A 21,559-nucleotide genomic window follows, 5' to 3' on the forward strand; every position below is an offset into this window, starting at 1 on the left:
CCCACTCTTCTCTCCAGGTCTTCAAAATAGCTGTCCACCATCATCTCTTATCCTCCCCCATCCAAAACCATGATTTTTTTCTCCCTCCTCAATCCACCCCAATCCCAACTTCATATTACCTGCTTTCTTCCTGAAAGTCCTTGTAGTGTCCATCTTGTGAACCCCGTGTACCCCGCCTCATATATCTATCTCTCTCTATCTCTATCTCTATCTCTATCTCTATCTCTATCTCTATCTCTATCTCTATCTCTATCTCTATCTCTCTCTCTCTCTCTCTCTCTCTCTCTCTCTCTCTCTCTCTCTCTCTCTCTCTCTCTCTCTCTCTCTCTCTCTCTCTCTCTCTCTCTCTATTCCCCACTGTTTTGTGCTTTTGTGCTCCTCTCTCCCATCCCTCTTGTCTCCTGCTCCCCTTGTTATATGTTCTGCGTGTTAGCTCTTATATGAGCCTTGACATTAACATCTATATTCAGCATATACTGTATATAAAACATGTCAAAAAGGCTAAATCGATCGTTCTGATTTTTAGTGAACTAGGTCCGTTGCACAATTTTCAAATCCTGTTCAAATTTCAACATAATAGGATGAAAAGTGATGATTTTTTGACCTTGAACTTTGACCTTTTGGCCTCAAACAATACACTTCAGTGACCCATTATGCAAGCCTTCAATTTTTAGTCAATGTGATGAAATTGATGATTCTATGTGATCTTGACCTTTGACCTCAAAAACAATATGCTTCTTGGTTTTAATTGGTGAACCAATTTAGTGACCCAATATGCAATTTCTATTCTACCTAGCAGAGTATCCAGCCTCTGAGTATGTGGACATTGCAGATTACTTGCAGAAAAAAGTACAGTCTGAATATTGCAAGAATACTCTCTTGATGTTTGTGTCGTGTGCATCTAAAGGGGTCAACAGATCTAAAGGGTCTCAAGTGTCGAAGGCGTAAAAAGGGTTAAAAAGTCGAAAGGGTCTGTTCCAGGAGTAGTTACAGGTCTAAAGGGTATAAGGAGTCTAAAATGTCGAAGGGTCAGGGGTTCTAAATTGTGTAAATGTCTTCAGGAGTATACGAGGTCTAAAGGGTCATAAAAGGTTTAAAAGGATCTTAAGGGGTCTAAAAGGTCGAAAGTATCTAAATAGGGCAATTGTTCTAAAGAGTCAAAGGGTCTAAAAGGATGTGAAGGTCGAAAAGGTTCAGAGTCTAAAAGGTCGAAGGGGTCGAAAATGTCTTAATATCTCAAAGGTATGTTCCATGAGTCAATAATTAATACACGTAATTAATAGACGTAGTCAAGGTCCAATAATAAGTAATTAATCGACTTACTCACGGTCCAAGTGAATTTCAAACAGTACATAATTAAAAGATATACTCCTGGTCGACCAGGGCTTCACCTCTTCTTGGGTTCACCTTTCACCCAAGTTTCTTGCTTTTATATGCAGTATATACTGTAGATAGATATAAAGTCAATTGGATGAAAATTGACGATTTGTGACTTTAACCATTGACCTATCGATCTGAAAAACAATCGGCTTCCAGATTGTCACTACCTCCACCAGGTGGTAAAGTTTCCAGAAGATCAGAGTAAAAATGTAACCTGTAAGCGATTGATATTCAGACAAAAAGAATAACAACATAGCATCTCAAAAACAAAGCCCATCTGCATTTGCTTTGCACTCAAACTAAACGTGTTATAGCTGTCGTAATTTTGGAGAAATTTCAGTCTGAAGAATAGAGAATAAAAGTTTCATTTCTCTTAACTGTTCATCATTGTTATTTGTTACCACCTCATCAAAAGAAACTTTTAAAGGTTAAAATCTGAGATGAACCTGTACAAGGAATATAATTTATGAGAAAGTGCAAGCAAGAGAAGAGATACAGGTAGGGATATTCAGAGGCAAAGGTGGACAGCACGCAGTCCAAAAAGCTCCGCATCTAGACTGCAGGCATCATATCAGTCTGGACCATGGAGCTAATCCTTATCCCCCTCCCACCCCCAATGGATTGATCACGTGATAATTTAGCTACCAAATTATTCTTGAGTTAATCCCCTCCAATGTTCTAGTTCATCTGCCCCTAATTATGTGTTAATGGCCTCATTCCTGCCTCTGGCATTTATCAATTCATATTTTGATCGTGAAATCATTAACCTATTTGGTGAAATCAAGCAATGGAGTCTTTTTTTTCTTTTTCTGTATTCAACAAATGAAACCCGTACTCTGAGGTTTGATGTGGGGTCCTTGATGCTTGAGTACAGCGAGAGTAATAAACGTTCTCTGCATTTATCGAAAAAGCCCGGAACACTTTTAAACATTTTACCTGCCGAGAAACTATTAACAGTTCACAAGGAGAGGCCTTGGTGTAATCGGCTTTCTTTTCCCCTCGCAACCATATTCCCGGAACCCGTTAATAAGAGCAATTTATATTTGCTGTGACTTTTAACTTTCATCACATTTTGACCTATTTTTTCAAATTATTTTCGCCATATTCTCATAATAAAAGTTTGTTGACAAAAGCTCTAATTGTAAAAAGTGACCTGGTCATATGGATGGACGGACGGAAAACACACACACACACACACACACACACACACACACACACACACACACACACACACGAAACCTCATCTCCCGTTGCGCAGGGGGACAGGCTAACCAGTAACCAGACCAACCAATATTCTTGCAAATCTTCAGTTTAGCAACTAATAAAGGATAAACGAACAAGCAAGATAAAGACATTAAAAAGGATACCTTTCAAACTTAAATTGCTTATCAACTCATCCTTCCCCACAGATAATCCATGCAAATCCTCAAAAACCATATTGTGCATCTGTTCAGCTTTGTTGTCTGTTTAAACACAGAATATTTAGCTATCTGCATATCTCTGCTTCGTAAAAATACATATATAGTTACGATCATGGACATCTTGACGTAATTTTTCATGAGAGCGTCTTTTGTGTAATCTACTGTTAAGAAAGAAGGCACAAATTCTTACAGCACAGCCGTCGTGCAATGGCCGAATGCCTGGAGTCATGGCTCGAGTTAGCTCCTCATCGTTGGACCCAAGGAAGCGCAGGGAAAGATCGTGGCTCTGACCATCCCTGTCATTTCGCCATGCCACCGAATTGCGGCAGTTGTACGTGAAGGTCTGCCATGCTGATGTGCTTAGGAGCCGCAAAAAGGTCAATTGAACCAATGATACGGTTTCTCCATCCTGGTCAATGTATTCAAACTGGCAAGTGCAACATAATGGATAGCATTACTTCTGTTTGTAGATCATACTTCAGTCATTCATTTCCATCTTGTTTTGAAAGACACACACACACACACACACACACACACACACACACACACACACACACACACACACACACACACACACACACACGCTCCATATCTATACGCACACACATCAAAGTGGCTACTTTGATACCTGGGAGGGCTCCGTTCCACCTTTTGAAACCCACATATGGAGATAACAACCAACACACACACACGGTGTGAAAATGAAATAGTCAGATTTATAACCAAAATTCACATTTGGCCTTGTCTAAGTTAGCATTGATTGATGGTCACAAATGTTCAGGAAATAAAAAGTTCACATTCAGTTAATCAAAGTTTGTATCAAAACTTTTTGTCAACCATGAAAGAGCAGTCATGTGCCAGCAAAGCTCAGCACATGTGTAGTTTCTAGCTATTGGCACGTCTTTCCCAGCATTGGATGAGATTCCTTATGCCAATTAAAAAAACTTCTTTTTTGGCTTTGAAACTTTTTGAAAAGGGAAAAATGTTCCGACTAGCCTTGCTGCCCCCTCCCCAGTTCCTCAATATGTCGTTTTCTTTGATTCCATTAAATATTTGGAGCATCTTCAAGCTTCGTTATTACTCTTTCGAAGAGAACTGATTTTGCAATGCTGGCGATGATAAAATAGACATAAACTGTAAAATGTGTTGTGTATGAATGAGATGAGCTCTCCAAGATTTAGCACTTTCACATCCAGGGAAGCAAGCGTTTTGAGCGAGCGACGATCACCGTCAACAATAATTTAACACGAATGTTGTTCACTGAATGCAGTCTGTAATGTTTGAAACAAACAATGCTCATTTCGAGTGTGGACTTTCATGAGTTTGTATGAACTAAATTTGCAAAGTTAATATCCAGTTTGTGCTAAAAAATGTTTTTATTATTTTCTTCCGAGTAATCCTTTATCTATTTCTAAGCCTTCCTTTATTCTGAATTTCTTCCCAGTCAGACACCATATTCTCTGCTCTAAGGGGCCATCTTCCTAAGCTGAGGATACAAATTCCACAATCTTGTTTATCAGAAATTGTTAATTTGTAAATGTAATGCATTTCTACATCCCGATGAGCGCCTCCATGTGTGTTGTTGGACAGGATTCATGTGTCCTTGGTCAGGCCGCATTCTCATTTTCTTCAAATCATTCCCTTTTTCCTGTTCATTCATTGCCATGACTGCTGTTGGTGATTTTCCTTTTTCAACCTCTGTGGTCTGGCTCTTCTATGAGCCTCGATTTCAGGAAAAAAAAGCCTGTTTTTTGAAAACATTTCAAAACTATTAGTACACATTCACACTAAACACAATATTTAGAGATTTTCTCTCAAATTGATCTACTAGCACCAATGTTTAGCCAACTAAACTATTGCTCATTCTTCAGATTTGACTTGTGATATTAAATTTAAGGAGTGATGCGGCATTCATACCTGTTTCTTTCGCCTGAATTGACTGAACCATGAACCAGTCTTCTCTTTGAACCAGGAGGACATGCGTGTCTATAAGGATCACGAGGGAAGCAAAACTTAGATGTGGTTTACCTGTTTATATTTTGTCTATTCTTTTTGAGTCAAGGCTTCCTTAAGGCCCGGTCACACCTTGACGTTTTAGCCAACGTATGCCGATTTTTGAATTTTTTTTCTAAAACGCTGGCACACGTTGAATATGTTATGGGTAAGTTTTGATAACATTGAGAGCACGCTGAAAAACACTGCCATACGTCGTTGTATGTTGGCTTTAAACGTTGTACTTTTCGGTTGTCCTCAAATTTTTTCATGCTTGAAATTTCACAACGTATGCCGGCGTATGACTCACACGTTCCGCTACGCTGGCCACAAGTTGTATGCACGGTCTGCGATCGTTGACAGACATCAACACATGCTACTTGTAAGTTAATCATAAGTTGAGACACGCTGAGGTAATGTTTAGCGTACCCGAAACTTATTTCTAACCTATGATTAACGTGTTGTTGGCACGTTATGCGATCGTTGCCACACATCGACAGACGTTACTTTTAAGTTACTCATAGGCTGAAAGACGTCGGTATAATGGATCGTCCTTGCGTCAGCGTCCACGGCCATGGCCAGGACACTTATTTGCAGCATTCTTCAAACTTTTCTTCGGCATGACGAGGATGTTCACACTTCGATGTCGAGCTTGGCTATGATTCCAATTGTCCATCGGCAGCGTCTATTTAAAATAGTCGAGTTTGAGCGTTTTAACACGTTCAGAAGAAATGTTTCAAATTTCCAAACCCCAGCGTCAAAAAAAACAAACAAAAAAAAAAAAACAAAGGCGAGTGACAGCAATTTAAATCGTTCATTGTAAACAATGAAACTAGCTGAGTCGTACCGTTTAAAAGTCGTTGAGTGTAAAAAAAAATCCAATTGTTGAGCGCAAGCGTCTACTTTCAATAGTGGAGATGCAGCCATTTAAATCGTTGAGTGGCAGCCTATGAACCTACCCGTGGACATGCGGACGCAAGGAGGATCCATCATAACCCACACCCTCCCCCTCACACCCACGTACTACTGCCAACATGAACAAACTACTACTAATACTAATACTAATAGTAATACTGATACTGACACTGTTACTGCTGACATGGACATCGACTCAAAAAGGACTCGAAAACACTGTTGGGTTCCCCTTTTATGAGCAGCATTTTTATATACCAATTCCCAAAACCGCTGGGAACACGTCTTTATATGGCAGTTGTAACCTCGAAACACGTTCATTTATTTTTTTGTCGACCGGAATACGTCATTGGAATACATCTACATACGTCGATGTGTGTTGGGGCTACGTAAAGAATTGGTTCAAAGCACGTCAAACATAAGTTAGAAATAAGTTTCGCGTAAAAAAGACATTACCGCGACGTGTTTCGACTTATGAGTAGCTTATAAGTAGCCTTTGTGGACGTGTGTAAGCGTCCGCATATCGTGTGTAAAACTTATCCTCATCGCATGCGAACGTGTGTCATACGCCGAGTACGTCGTAAAATTTTGAACATGTTCAAAATTTCTTGACATACTCTACTTACTACGACTTATGATAGCGTATTTAGCGTTCTACTCGCGCATACCCAACTTACCCATACCGTATTCGACGTGCCCCAACGTTTTAGACACACTTTTTGTTATGTCGGCATACGCTGGCAAGATCGCCAAGGTGTGACCGCGATTTTGACCCTTCCATTTCTACGGCAGTTATGATTTGAATCATTGTGCATCAGCCTTTTAATAGGCTACGTCACGACATCGTCGGCGATTCGTGCAACGCGCTATGCCGAAGTTAGACTATCGTTGGGCATAGGTTGTGTGGGCCAACAACAGGTTCAGCATTCGTTGGTATAAGTTATCTATAACACAACGAAACGTTCTGTGTCCATTACTAATATGTTATGCATACGACCAACTCGTTATGAATACGTCCGAATCTTAAAAAAAAAACATCAAAAGTTCAACGTCAGCCAGCGTTTTACATACATTTTAATATGTTGCCATCGCTGGCTAAAACGTCAAGGTGTGACCGGGCCTTCAGCTGGGGCACTCTCAGCAAGCAATAAACGTTAATCCAATTCATCTACTTTGGTGGGATTGTAGCCAACGAGTACAAAGGTCAGTGGGAATGAACTGTAATATGAATTGTAATAAGAATAACATGAAGTGACACCCTTCCTGGACTTACCCCTGTTGATGCAGAATCAGGGAAGATGCATGTTTCACCACCGGCAGTGAAGTTGCATTGGACACGAAGAGAATCTGCAGGACACCCTTGATTGGGATCGATGAAATATTCTCCTGCCAGGCGAGGCGAAAAATAGCTAGCATTATTAAATATGGGAATCATGCACTCGGCTATGTGAGTACGGCGATAACAGCAGGTTGGAAGCAGGGTACACACCCAAAAGGCTCTTCATTTTCAGGTAGGTGCTTTGCAAAGTGGATTCACAGGAGGTATTAGCAAATGAGAATGGTACTTGCTGTCAGGTCAGGTTCGATCTGTGACCTGCTACAGGTACCATGTAAACCTGTACTAACCTGTTCCATGGTCGGGTTGTCGGTGACTAAACCGTCTCCCCCACCAGGTTTTCTGGTGAGGAGGGTGTTTGGATATGGACACCCAGCAGGATTAAAAACAAAACCTGTCAAAGGGCGGAGGAGCTCCGTGTGAGCCAACGGCCATCCATATCTAGTGCCCAACTGTGTCTGCGGACGTCCTCCTGCAGTTGGTTCACTTCTTATTAGGACGTTGGTGGCAGGATTTGCACTCCGGCCACCGTAAAACCCTTCATTCCGCAAAACGCAAAAACGCAAAAAAATCTGAAAACCCACTCCGTGGGAGTACCTCCTGTGCAGCTTCCTTTCGCAGGGCAGCTCACCGGATGACGGGATTGGGGCAAAGCCTTCGGGACCCCCAATCTTTGATAGGAGGGAAAGCACGGGGTAACATCCCTGGGTCATATTGCGGGAGAGTGTGTCGGAGTGGTGCTGAGGTGTCGTCCACCAGATGGCGGTCTCCTTGGGTTAACCTGAGGCGGTCCCTTCGGGTGGGTGCCTGGAATGTCCTATCCCTAAGAGAGGATGATCACCTGTCTCTGTTATCATCTGAGCTCAAGCGTTTGGACATCGGGATTGCAGCTCTCTCTGAGGTTCGGAGACCGGATTGCGGCGAGATAATGGTGGGTGGTTACACCTACTATTGGTCTGGTCGCTCTGATGGTTACCATACCCAAGGAGTTGCTGTAGCTGTGTCCAATAAGCTGACCCCAAGGATAATTGAGGTAACACCGGTCAACGAGCATATTATGAGATTAAGGATTCGTCACTCCTTAGGTGTCATTTCCCTGGTCTCTGTTTATGCTCCGACTGAGGCGAGTGATCTCACCGTGAAGGATGCATTCTATGCCACACTCGAGTCTGTGGTTGATCAGTGCCCCAGACGAGATACACTTCTAGTCTTGGGGGATTTCAATGCATCGACTGGAACTGATAGGGACGGTTATGAGGTGTGTGTTGGTCCCCATGGGTCAGTAACTATGAACCAGAATAGCACTAAGTTCCTTGACTTTGCAAGAAGTCATGGACTTACGGTGGCTGGTTCATGGTTTCAGTGCCCACAAGCTCATCGCTGGACTTGGTATTCCAACGCTGGCGGTGTGGCAAAGGAGATTGACCATGTCCTCATTGACGGTCGTTGGAGGATGATCCAGAACTGCAGGGTCTACCGGAGTGCTCAGTGCCTCAATACTGACCACAGGCTTGTTGTAGCAACTCTAAAGCTGCACCTTAAATCCTGGAGAATGGTACCATCCCAGCCGAGGCTGGATGTTGCCAAGCTCAGGGATGAGAGAGTAGCTGAGGAGTTTGCGAACAGGCTGAGTGGACACTTGGGGGGTCTGGGTGCTTTGGGGGGTCCTGAAGAGTTGTGGAACGCCTTCAAGACCACCGTCTTTGATGTTGCCGGTGGATGCCTTGGAGCTCACCGCAGGGCAAAGAAGAATTTTGTCTCTCAAGGGACACTGGATACCATTGACCAGAGTCGCAGGGCCAGGCTGAATGGCAGAGCTGAGCTGTTCAGGGAGCTGAGGCGTAAAACTGTACGTGCACTGAGGGTGGACAAGGAGGCCTATGTGCGAGGAATCTGTGAGGGGGTAGAGCATCCCACTTACAGGTGATTACATAAGGTGATTCTCGTCCTGCTTACAGGGGAATTCGCGCATTACGTTCATCCAAGCCCATCCCTCGGAGCACTACAGTTTGAGCAGAGAGTGGTAGGCTCTTGACAGAGGAGTCTGAAGTGACGGCCCGCTGGGCCGGTTACTTTGAGCGGTTGTACCAGGCTGATCCCCCAACTGTCGAGTTGGACGTCAAGAGTGTTACAATCCCTGTTGCTGACCCTCAAATCAACTGTGGTCCACCTACACTTGTGGAAACACGGGCTGCGGTGAACCAGTTGAAATGGGGCAAAGCTCCAGGGATCTGTGGCATCCATGCCGAACTTCTCAAGGCTGGTGGAAATGCTGCACTCGTGTCGTTGCATGCAGTTTTGTGCTCTGCCTGGAACACAGGCATCATCCCAACTCACTGGAAGAGGGGCCTCATTGTCCCTCTCTGGAAAGGGAAGGGTGATCGCCAAGACTGCAACAACTACCGAGGGGTGACGCTGCTCTCAGTGCCGGGCAAGGTCTTTGCTCGGATAATTCTCGATAGGGTTCGCCACCATCTGCTTGAGCACCAGCGTCCAGAGCAGTCAGGCTTTACACCAAAGAGGTCAACGATTGACCGTATCCTTGCACTTCGTGTCCTCACCGAACGCAGACGAGAGTTTCGGCAGGGGCTGCTTGCAGCCTCTGTTGATCTCTGTAAAGCGTTCGATTCAGTGAATTGGGATGTCCTCTGGAGGATTCTTGCTCTTCGTGGGGTGCCACCAAAACTGATCGATCTGATGTCTGAACTCTACTCTGGTACTGAGAGTGCTGTGAAGTGTGGTGGTACCATGTCTGACTTATTTCCAGTTGTTACTGGAGTTCGTCAGGGGTGTGTACTGGCCCCCACACCTTTCAGCACTTGTATGGACTGGATTCTAGGGAGGATGTCGGAGAGATCAAGTTGCGGTGCGTCATTTGGGAATGTCAAGATCTCGGACCTTGACTTTGCAGATGATGCAGTCATCTTTGCGGAGACTTTAGACATCCTCTTGGGGGCCCTCGAGGTGCTGAATGAGGAGTCGGAGCCGTTGGGATTACGGGTTTCTTGGGTCAAAACTAAGATCCAGGCTTTCGGTGACATCTTGGATGCTGCTGTCCTGTCTGTGTCTGTTTGTGGTGAGGATGTTGAGGTCGTGGAGAGATTCACTTACCTTGGCAGTGATATTCATGTCTCTGCTGGCTGCGAGTCAGAGGTCAATAGACGTCTGGGTCGGGCCTGGGGAGTCATGGATTCACTGGATCATGGGGTGTGGCGCTGCCGGTACCTGTGCGGGAGGACGAAAGTCCGAGTCTTCAGGTCCTTGGTACTTCCAGTCTTGCTCTATGGGTGCGAGACTTGGACTCTGACCAAGGATCTGAGACGGAGACTTAATTCCTTTGGTACCAGGTCTCTTCGGAGAATGCTTGGCTATCGCTGGTCGGATTTTGTGTCCAACAAGCGGTTGCTGAGAGAGACTCGGATGAGATTTGTTACCTGCATAGTCCGTGAGCGTCAGTTGCGGCTGTATGGACATGTGGCTCGTTTTCCTGACTCTGATCCTGCTCACCAGATTCTCTCAGCGAGGGAGTCTCATGAGTGGAGGAGGCCAGTGGGTCGACCACGTGCCTCATGGTTGCAACAGGTTGACCATCATCTCAAGGAGATAGGGATGGGCCTGGCATCTGCCTGGGGGATGGCCAGACGGAGGCCCTTGGAGTACCGGCGGAAAGTGGACGCAGCGACGTGCTGTTCTGGCACATGCTCCCATACCTGACCTGAATGGTACTTAAACATTGTTAAGTGCATAATTCATCATGTACATTGGTGGAGTATAGCCTATCCTGATGGTGTGGAGGAAAATGTAAAATGCTTCGTTTCATGTTCCTACAATACTGTTGTCATTGATCATAAAAATTATTGCACATGCTCACACTAAAAGGAATGCCACCACGTCATGTGCAAAGAAACCTTGCACTTGCAAGATAAGTATAATAATGTGGTGATATATTTTAGTGTAGCACTTTCAGCATAGAACACAGACGCATACTTTAAGTTCGAAAGCGATTACACGTTTTCAATATGAGAATCACCCTATGACATCACAACTAAATGGCAAGCCGAGATGCCAGGCCGACTGGCAATGATTTACAAAGTGAAAATTCACTTCATTTTCATCTCCCTTCCTCTCTCCCTCCATATTTGCATTCACATCCAAAAACGATACTTTCAGCACTAAAAGGAATAACCAATTTGAGTTGAAAAGAAATGTCGATATTTAGCATTCTTCTCTTCTCTCCTTTAGTTTTCATCTTACATTTTTGTAAGTTTAGACTTGATAGTGATGTTTATATTTTATAATTTCTGCCTATTTTTTTTGTTGCCTTATGTAAAAGGAATGGACATTGAAACACAACACAAATATGGGCACTTTATCAAGTGTTTTGTAATATTTTTGAAAGGTATATGTTCTTTCAGCAAGCCAAGAATTAAAATAGTTCGGGGGGTGCGCGGGGGGACAGGGTTATTTCCCCAACAGGCAGGGTAAAAATGAGGGATTAGCGGGAAGGGGCCATGCCTTCCCCCAGTTCATGAAGTGCTATGGTTACGGGGAGCACAACTTAAGTTCACGGCATGGTCCTTATGTTTCAAGAAGAGTTTAGTCTGCACCTGGCCATCGGTTTCTGAGAAGGTTTATAAATTACCCTGAATTGGAGGTGAACCCCCCCCCCCCCACACACACACACACACACACACACACACACACACACACACACACACACACACACACACCCACACACACACACACACACACACACACACACACACACACACACACACACACACACACACACACACACACACACACTTTTTACCCCCCCTATTGTGGATGCGTCCGGATGGGGAGCTCAACCCCACAAGACCTTCCTGTCCTGATGCCTGATGCATCGTACCAAATTTGGTCCATAATCGGTCAGGTAGTTTGTGAGATGTTTTCGTCAAATGGATACGGACGTACATACGTATGGACGGCCGGCCGTACACCAGGACCCACTCGATGAGCTTATTTTGGAGAAATGACCTAATTATAAGGTTATTCACTAAATACGTAAGAGGACTGATGATATACCATGGTGGAAGGCTCAATTCTAAGCTGTCTAGTTGAGGTTTGATTATTGTGAGAACACATACAAATTGCCATATTGATGTTTTATAGGCAGGATGTTGCACCATCAAAAAAATTGTCTTTGAAAGAATATTTAAGCTGACTGCCACATCTATATACTCAAGATTATTTGGACTTCAGGATAGAATAAAGATTGGACATTGGAACGTCAGGACACTTGCACAAGATGGAAAGGCAAAATTACTGGTGGAAGAGTGAAAGAGGTATAGCATTCCTATCTGTGGTATCAGTGAGATGAGATGGACAAGGCAACAAATGAAGCAGGTTGATGGTAATGAGGACTGGAATGTTGGAGACAATAAGTATTTAGGTCCATATTTGTTAGAACTTTAATGCAAAGACTGGAGATGTAAACATTTGCGGAAGAACACTTGAAAAGTATGGCATTGGTATGGAGGACAATAATGGAGCTCGGCTGTTGTATTTTTGGAAGGACAATGGTTTGTGTCTTATTATATACCCAGTTCCTTTAGAGGAAAAGGTGGAAGATCATATGGAGATTTCTGGAAGGCTATACTGAGAATCTGATTGACTGCTATTACAAATGAGGATTTGTCTTTGGTGTGTCAGACGAGGACGAAAAGCCCAGAGATGATGAAACGAAGAGCAATTTTGTGCTGGCATTGAAGAATAGATTTGAAATGTTGCTAGATGAGGTTGAGGATCCAAAATAATAATTTCAGAGACTGAAGGAAGGGCTGAGCGAAATAGCTAAAAAGCAGGTTGGAATAAAAAAAGACGAAGAAGGAAAGGAGCAGTTGGGTATCCATAGAAAGTAGAGGACCCACAGAGGAAGTTAGAGAGTTAAAGATTAAGTTTTAAGCGGCAATGAGAGGTAGCAAGAAAAATAGGATGAAAGAGGTACTGAAGGGGAGGAGAAGGAGTTTGAGGGTGAAGTTGAGGGAAGACTGGTAGAAGCAAATGGAGTCATGTTGTAGAAGAAATGGATGAATCGGCATGAAAGCACGATTCCAAAAGGCTGTTTAATGTCCTGAAGAAGAGAACTGGTGAAGGATCAGGGAAGGTAATTCAGATGGACCCAGTGAAGTCGGTGGATGGGCAAAGTGTATTGGAGGAGTGGAAAGAAGTGTTGAAAAGATGGAGGGAATATTTTGATAAATTACTCAACGAAGAAGACCCAGAGAAGATCATGAAACTGGTGGAGATTGAGAACAAGGATGACACAATAACTGTGGATGAGGACATGGGATGATAAATTACAGAAAATGAGGTGAGAAGAGGTATTGAAAATTAAAGACAGAAACTGAGAAGGCCCCAGATGACAACCTCCCTGTGGAGCTGTTCGAATTCGGGGGAATGGAAGCAGTGATGTGGCTGACCAAAGTGATCTGAGTAGCGTGGAGGATGAAAAAAAATCGCCAAAGGATTGGCATAGGATTGTGATAGTTCCATTCCTCAAGAAAGGAAGTCGGCAGGACTAAATTAATACACAAGGGATCAGTTTATTAAGTGTGTCAAGGGAAGATTTGTGGCCAAGGTGCCGTTGAACAGAATCACTGAAGCCCTGATGGTGGCACTGCATGATAAACAGTGTGGCTTTCGAGTGGGACAATGATGAGATTATCAGATCTTCATGTTACAACAGTTGATCGAGAAGAACTACAAAATAGCTGAGGATCTCTACTTGTGCTTTGTAGATTTAAAACAGACACATAACACTGTACAGAGTGAAGGACTTTGGATGGTCCTGGAGAAATACCGCATTCTACAGAAAGAGATTAAGATAGTCAGAAGTTTCTACAAGGATACAGAGTCCTGTGTGAGAATTGTGAGAAAAGGTTCAGAATGGTTTCAGGTAAAGACTGGAGTAAAGGCCCAATCACACCTTGACGCTTTAGCCAGCTTATGCCGATTTTAGAAAAATTTGTCTAAAACGCTGGTACACGTCAAATACGTTATGGGTAAGTTTTGGAAACATTGAGAGCACGCTGAAAAACACTGCCATACGTCGTAGTATGCTGGCTTTCATCGTTGTACTTTGCGGTTGTCCTCAAATTTTAGCATGCTTGAAATTTTACGACTTATGCCAGCGTATGACTCACAAGTTCCGCTACGCTGGCCATAAGTTGTAGGCATGTTATGCGATCGTTGACACACGTCGACAAACGTTACTTGTAAGTTAATCATAAGTCGAAACATGTCGAGGTAATGTTTAGCGTACCCGAAACCTATTTCTAACCTTTGAGTAACATGTTGCAGGCACGTTATGTGATCGTTGACACACGTTACTTGTAAGTTACTCATAAGTCGAAACAAGTCAAGGTCATGGTTAGCATCAGTGTTCCATACTCCCTTTTGTTTTGTTTTTTTTTGTTGTTTTTTTGCCTTCAGTATGACGGTGATGTTGATACTTCGATTTCTAGTGCGGTTATGATTTAAATCTTTGAGCGGCAGCCTATTAATTATATTATATTATAACCACATTAGAAATCGAAGTGTCAACATCACCGTTATACCGAAGAAAAACAAACAAACAAACAAAAAAAAAACAGGGAGTCTGGAACACTGACGCTAACCATTACCTCGGCGTGTTTTGACTTATGAGTAACTTACAAGTAACTTTTGTTGACGTGTGCCAATGATCGCATATGATGCGTACAACTTATTCCCATCGCATGCGGAGCGTGTGAGGCATACGGCAAGTACGTCGTAAAATTTTTAACACGTTTAAAATTTCAAGACGTACTCCACTTACTACGACGTATGATAGCGTACTTTAGCGTTCTATTCACGTATACCAAACTTACCCATACCGTATTCGACGTGCGCCAGCGTTTTAGATGCATTTTTCAGAGGTCGGCATACGCTGGCAAGATCGCCAAGGTGTGACTGCGATGTTGACACGTCCATTTCTGCGGCGGTTATGATTTGAATCGTTGTGCAGCAGACTTTTAATAGGCTACGCCACGTGATCATCGGCGATACGTGCAGCGCGCTATGCATAACTAAGACTATCGTTGGGCATAGGTTGTGTGGGCCAACAACAGGTTCAGCATTCGTTGGTATTCTGTGGATGAGGACATGGGATGATAAATTACAGAAAATGAGGTGAGAAGAGGTATTGAAAAGGTAAAGACAGAAACTGAGAAGGCCCCAGATGACAACTAATATGTTATGCATACGACCAACTCGTTATGAATACACCCGGATCTTTAAAGAAAACCATCAAAAGTTCAGCGTAAGCCATCGTTTTACATACATTTTGCTACGTTGCCATTGCTGGCTAAAACCTCAAGGTGTGACTGGGCCTTAAGGCAGGGATGCATCCTGTCTCCCAGCTCGTTCAATGTTGCATTAGACGACGTGTTTCATTTAGATGATGGAGAAAGTCAAGAAGGGGAAGGAGTCCGGATTTAATATCAGAAACTGGGGGACTAGAAGTATGCAGATGCTGTTGTTTTGTTGGCTGTGTGGGTTACAGGTATTGCAACACTCCTGAGAAGGATCAGTGATGAAAGTGAGATATTTGTTTTGAAGGTTCCGCAGACAAAGTGGATGATGTTGACAAGGCACAATGAAAGGGAAGGTGAAGAATTGGAGATGAGGAATGGAGTTATGAAGAAAGTATGTTCATTTGTTTACTTAGGAAACAAGATAACAGATAAGGGAGGTAGTTGGCATTACTGGGGGGGGGGGGGTGTTCAATAGTCTAAGTAGAAATATCTGAATGAGAAGTGATTTGAGCCTGCAAGCAAAGATGAAAGTGTGCAATGCAACATTAATCTCTGTGGTGCTGTATGGGTCGGAGAGTTCGACTTGGACGAAGGAAGAGTAAAGGAGAATGAATGGTTTTGATAGTAGATGACTGAGAAGAATATATTTGGGTTCGCTGTATGCAGAGAGTAACCAACGAGGAAATGAGGACAAAAAAGTTGACAGAGGAAGTTAAGTGAGCTATCCGAAGAGCTGTGCCTTAAGGCCCTGTCACACCTTGACGATTTAGCCAGCGTATGCCTGACGTATGCAAAATTTGGCTAAAACGCTGGCACACGTCGAATGAGTTATGGGTAAGTTTGTATACGTGAAGAGCACGCTGGCATACGTCATAGAATGCTGGTTTTTTTTTTCGTAGTACGCTGGCATACGTCTTTGTACGCTGGCATACGTCGTAGTACGCCGACGTGTTAGACAAATTTTCCATGCTTGAAATTTTTCGACGTATGCCAGCGTATGACTCACGCGTTCCGCATACGCTTGGACATAAGTTGTAGGCACGTTACGCGATCGTTGACACACGTCGACACACGTTACTTGTACCTTACTCATAAGTCGAAACACGTCAAGGTAATGGTTAGCGTCAGTGTTCCAGACTCCCTGTTTTTTATTTTTCGGTATGACGGTGATGTTGACACTTCGATTTCTAATGTGGTTATAATATAATATAATTAATAGGCTGCCGCTCAACGATTAAAATCATAACCGCACTAGAAATCGAAGTGTCAACATCACCGTCATACTGAAGAAAAAAACAAAAAAAAACAGGGAGTCTCGAACACTGACGCTAACCATTACCTTGACGTGTTTCGACTTATGAGTAATGTACAAGTAAAGTGTGTCGGCATGTGTCAACGATCGCGTAACGTGCCTTCAACTTATGGCCAGCGTATGCGGAATGTGTGTCATATGTCGAGTACATCGAGAAATTTTCAACATGCTGAAAATTTCTCGACGTACTTGGTGTATGATGACGTATGCCAGCGTACTACGACGTCTGCCAGCGTACTACGATGAATGCCAGCGTGCTCTTAACATATACAAAACTTACCCATCATGTATTCGACGTGTGCCAGCTTGGTTTGGAAAATTTTTCATACGTCGGCATACGCTGGCGAAAACGTCAAGGTGTGACAGTGGCTTCACACTTCGATGTCTAGTGCGGTTATGATTTGAATCGTCAAGCCGCAGCCTATGAATAGCCTACGCCACGTGATCGTCGGCGATACGCTGCCGCGCGCTATGCATAAGTTAGACTGTTGTTGGACATTTGTTGTGAACGCCGACAACACTCTCAGCATTCGTTGGTATAAGTTATCTATATGTGATTGAAACGTTCTGTGTACGTTACTAATACGTTATGCATACGTCCAACACGTTATTATATGCCCAAAACTAAAATAAAACAAAAAAACATCAATAGTTCAGCATACGCCAGCGTTTTCCATACATTTTGAGACCTTGGCATATGCTGGCTAAAACGTCAAGGTGTGACAGGGCCCTAACATGGGTTGGGCATGAATGGAGGACACATGAAGATTGGATAGCTATTGAGGTGGAGAGATGGATTTCAGAGGGAAGGAGACCAAGAGGAAAAGCTAAAGAGAAGATGGAAGGATGGGATTAAAGAAACGGCTAACTAGCAAAGGAATCCAACACACAGAAATTAAGGCTCAGGATCAGAAGCGTTGGAGATGATGAAGCATCCACATAAGGGATGCAGTGCCAAACTGACAGGAGCATATTGAATGAATGAATAATGTCCCATCGAGAGTGAAATGAAGAACTAATCTTGCTGGTGAAGGGAAGTGTTGGTCTGCATCAGCTGATACATAGAACAATGGATGAAGTCAACAGGAAGTAGATTGAGGTGTGCAAATAGCCATGGGAAAGAAGAACCTTATGTTTCGACGATCGACCCTTCATCGGAGCAAAAGAGGGAGGCTGGATGGAGAGGCGTGAGAGTTTGGTTATGGTGCGAGTGAGACAGAGGTGTGTGCATCAGAGCGGTGCCAGAAATCAGGGGAGCAGGTGAGAGCACATGGTGGTTCGAATGGCTGATTTGAAAGGGAAGGCCAGGGTTCAGGGGATCAACGTTCAATTGATTTAATCTATTGTCCCATTTATAGTCAGGTGGATGCAAGAAAATCTATATGTTAAAGTAGCAGTATTATTATAACCAACCATCTGTCCCTCTGTCTATCACGTTCTTTTCCCTGGGACGTCATTATGGCATTACATCAACAACTAGATAGGCCTCTATGGATGCGCACATTCAGCACTAAACCCGTCTCGTCACTTTGCTGATGACAGTTGAACATCATATCCCACATATCTGACTCCCTCTTACATCTGCAGGTGACGGGCTGCTGTCAGAATGATTTATCTAGTAAGACGGTAATGCATTTGGGTTGTCAATACGGCGTTACATCTAGTGCTAGGTTAGGCTTTTACATCGGTGTATATTAGCTCACCGAGACTTTAATCCGGTGAGATTATGCCAACGAGCAGTGTCCATAGGTGAATGATCAAGTCAGTAAATCAGTGAGTCTGTAAACACTTCATTCATTATCGCTTGAACCAAACAAACAATTTCAATGAAACCTGACCACAAGCTTCATTGCCCGTGATGTACCAAAGTTTGTTCACGGCGTTAAAAAAAGGATCAAGGTCGAAGGAGGGGTTTGAATGACTGTTGCTCCTGATCCAGATGAGCTTCAAGACACGTGGTCCTATTTTTCATGACTCAATGAGAATTGCATTTTGCAACTTGAAAGAAAAACAGAAACAAAATGGCATAACATCTGAACCCTGGGAACATAAAACAAATTAATGAAATTGTTTTTGGCGAATAAGTGTGCGTATTACTAAAATTAATGTGTGCATGTTAAAAAAAATAATTAATTAACACACTAAAAAAAAAGTTTCTGGAATAAAAAATGTTTGCAAATATTGACCGTCAATAAGCTGCATTACTGTATTGAAATCATGCCACCACAATAAGTGGAAGTATTAAAATATATGTTATGTTGTTCAACTACCATGAGCGAAATGACGTGTTCAATGCTCATTTATTTCAAAGAACAGTAGACTTTTGACTCAGTACTGGAGCTAAATGTCTAATACCTTCCCTCTCACTTTGCAGCGTGGAGTGTCCTTTGTTGTCACAGCCTTTGTACTATCACAATATTGGTGATGGCATCACAATTGCAGTAAATGAGACCATATTTTTCAAATAGCTTTAGCGCAGAGAAGAAAGAGGGGTGGAAGAGCAACAAATAATGGAACCAAAATTATTTTGAAGAATACATTGGGAAATCCAGAGGAGGTCAGCATTATTGATGTCCACAAAACTCATCTGCCAGTGTCTCTCATGTGGTCGTCTGTCCGAGGGCAGATTCAGTGCTTCCCCACAGTCTCATGGCATGGATTAAATTGAGAGGTGTGCCATTTCTTTCGCAGCAACAGCCAGAGCAGGAATTTGTAATTTTGACCAGGATGATGGTGATAACTCAACGACTTCATCAAAAGACACCACGGGATCTTGATTGGCCATCTACTCATGCCAGCAGATGTAACACATGGTTTAACTTCCATCCAACGGACGATGCACTTTGGCGTGATGCTACATAATTCCTGAGAAGCATCGATAAGATAGTTGATAATCGAGTCGAGAATCAAACCCAGGATAGACAGCTCAAAGGTAATTGCGCCATCTCTGTATAATCACATCGGACTTACTCAACAGTAAAGAAAGCGACATTTTTTTTTTTTACAAAATTTCCATGGTATTGTCCACTCTTCCAATGCATTGGATTATTGCAATGCAGTGTGAATTAAAACCGTAGCTTCAGTCGTCAAAATGCCATGCAACATAATTAAGGTAGCTTTCACTCCAATAAGTACATACTCGTTTCCCAATATAGACCGAGTCAAACATAATTTCTTTTAATTTCAAATATAAACGACTTTTATGTGATTGTAATAATTAGTTCGTACATGCCAAATTATTCTACATAATTGTTTTCCTGACATTTCCATCGTCGTTAGCATTTACATTAGGGACTGCAATCCAATTACGAATTTGTGCAGGTGGTTGCATCATCACCGAGAGTGTGACTGCACCGCTGCCTCATCATTAAACCTGCACATCAGAGCAGCATTTCGGAATATGTTCAGGATGGTGGCAACATTCACCTACATAGATACTTCTTGTGAAAGATATCATGGGATCTTTAATGTCCACCAGTCATTCCCAGCAGTTGGGTACACAGATAAACGTCCACTTGAAGGACAGTGCACCTGTTGATGCAACACCCAGTCTGAGAAAACGCTGTCTGACAGTTTAGAGTAAGGTGGAGAATAAACTCTGTCTCGACAGCTCAGAGGCAAATGTCATAATTCTGTGCCATCACTGACGGCATTTCCATGATGTTTAGGTGACATGATGACAGCCAAAAATCCACACCACACGGCTCAGTATTACTCTTCAACGGGTCTCCGAAGTCACGCTTGTCATGCACTTTCTATCTGCCGGGTCTCGTCACTCCTAAAATGGGTCCCTTCACCTAGAAGTAAAGGCTTGACGATTAATTTTAACCTCGGTGTTGACCTTTGCGTACTTGAGCATTACCAATGCCACTGTATCAATATCGAGTTCAATCTGAATCATCCGATCAGGTGTAATTGTTCACATCAGTTGGAGTTGGAACTGGCTTTTACAAATATTTAATGTTAATGAAACAAATAGAATGCTGAATTTAAATCAATTCACGATATATTTTGACATTAATTTAGGCCTTGTGCCAAGTGCAACTTATCTAACATAGTGAAGTTAAACCATTGTTGTTCTACAGTTGCCTGATCCATTCAGCTTATCTCTCATTGGAATCTCTGCAAGCCTAATGCAATCAATGCATTTACTAAATACACAAGTCACATTAAATCTCATTGGAATCTCCATATGACCCTATGACCCCCTCTCCACCTCCACAAGGAAGGCGAAAGCTGGGCCCTGTGATCATGCATAAATGCAAGAGAGAGGCCAAGGAAGGACAATGTCTTGAAGCCGCTCAAAACCACAGAAGCAGCTAGAAGCAGTTCAAAGCTGAGAGGAGAGCCAATGGATACGCAGCTACGCACTATGACAGACTGAAGAGCAGTATGATAGAGCTGCGAGAAGAATGATAAAAGAGCAGTAGGTATCGGAGAACAACTCCAAGCAGACAGCTGCAGTGGCCCAGAGGGCGAGTGAAGGTGCACGTGTGCCTCAAGGATGAGGTTGCAGGCCCAGCCACAATGCAGTCTGCCACGTGTCTCTCTCTCTCTCTCTCTCTCTCTCTCTCTCTCTCTCTCTCTCTCTCTCTCTCTCTCTCTCTCTCTCTCTCTCTCTCTCTCTCTCTCTCTCTCTCTCTCTCTCTCTCTCTCTCTCTCTCTCTCTCTCTCTCTCTCTCTCTCTCTCTCTCTCTCTCTCTCTCTCTCTCTCTCTCTCTCTCTCTCTCTCTCTCTCTCTCTCTCTCTCTCTCTCTCTCTCTCTCTCTCTCTCTCTCTCTCTCTCGATCATCATAGTCAACAGACCACCACTCTGTGCAAGCATCATGTGGGGAGATGGTTTCTTTTCCATCTTGTGATCTATCAATCTGGATTGGTACATGTGAGT

At 43.2% G+C, this 21,559-nt stretch overlaps 1 protein-coding gene across 2 annotated transcripts in view; it reads right to left on the reverse strand.

The window, feature by feature from the left end:
• The window catches only part of LOC147027096 (uncharacterized), a 547,644-nt gene that overhangs the window by 8,545 nt on the left and 517,540 nt on the right, over positions 1 to 21,559 (reverse strand). For both annotated transcript variants that reach the window (XM_085883264.1, XM_085883263.1), the window contains 3 exons: positions 6,979 to 7,091; positions 4,719 to 4,787; positions 2,992 to 3,228 (listed from right to left, as the gene is read on the reverse strand). In XM_085883264.1, coding sequence (XP_085739390.1) covers positions 2,992 to 3,228; positions 4,719 to 4,787; positions 6,979 to 7,091 — 419 coding nt within the window. The remainder of the gene's footprint in view (positions 1 to 2,991; positions 3,229 to 4,718; positions 4,788 to 6,978; positions 7,092 to 21,559) is intronic.

This window comes from Eptatretus burgeri, chromosome 5 (genome assembly GCF_056783735.1).
Source record: "Eptatretus burgeri isolate ZD-2024b chromosome 5, Ebu_testis_v1, whole genome shotgun sequence".
Classification (NCBI taxonomy): Eukaryota; Metazoa; Chordata; class Myxini; order Myxiniformes; family Myxinidae; genus Eptatretus; species Eptatretus burgeri.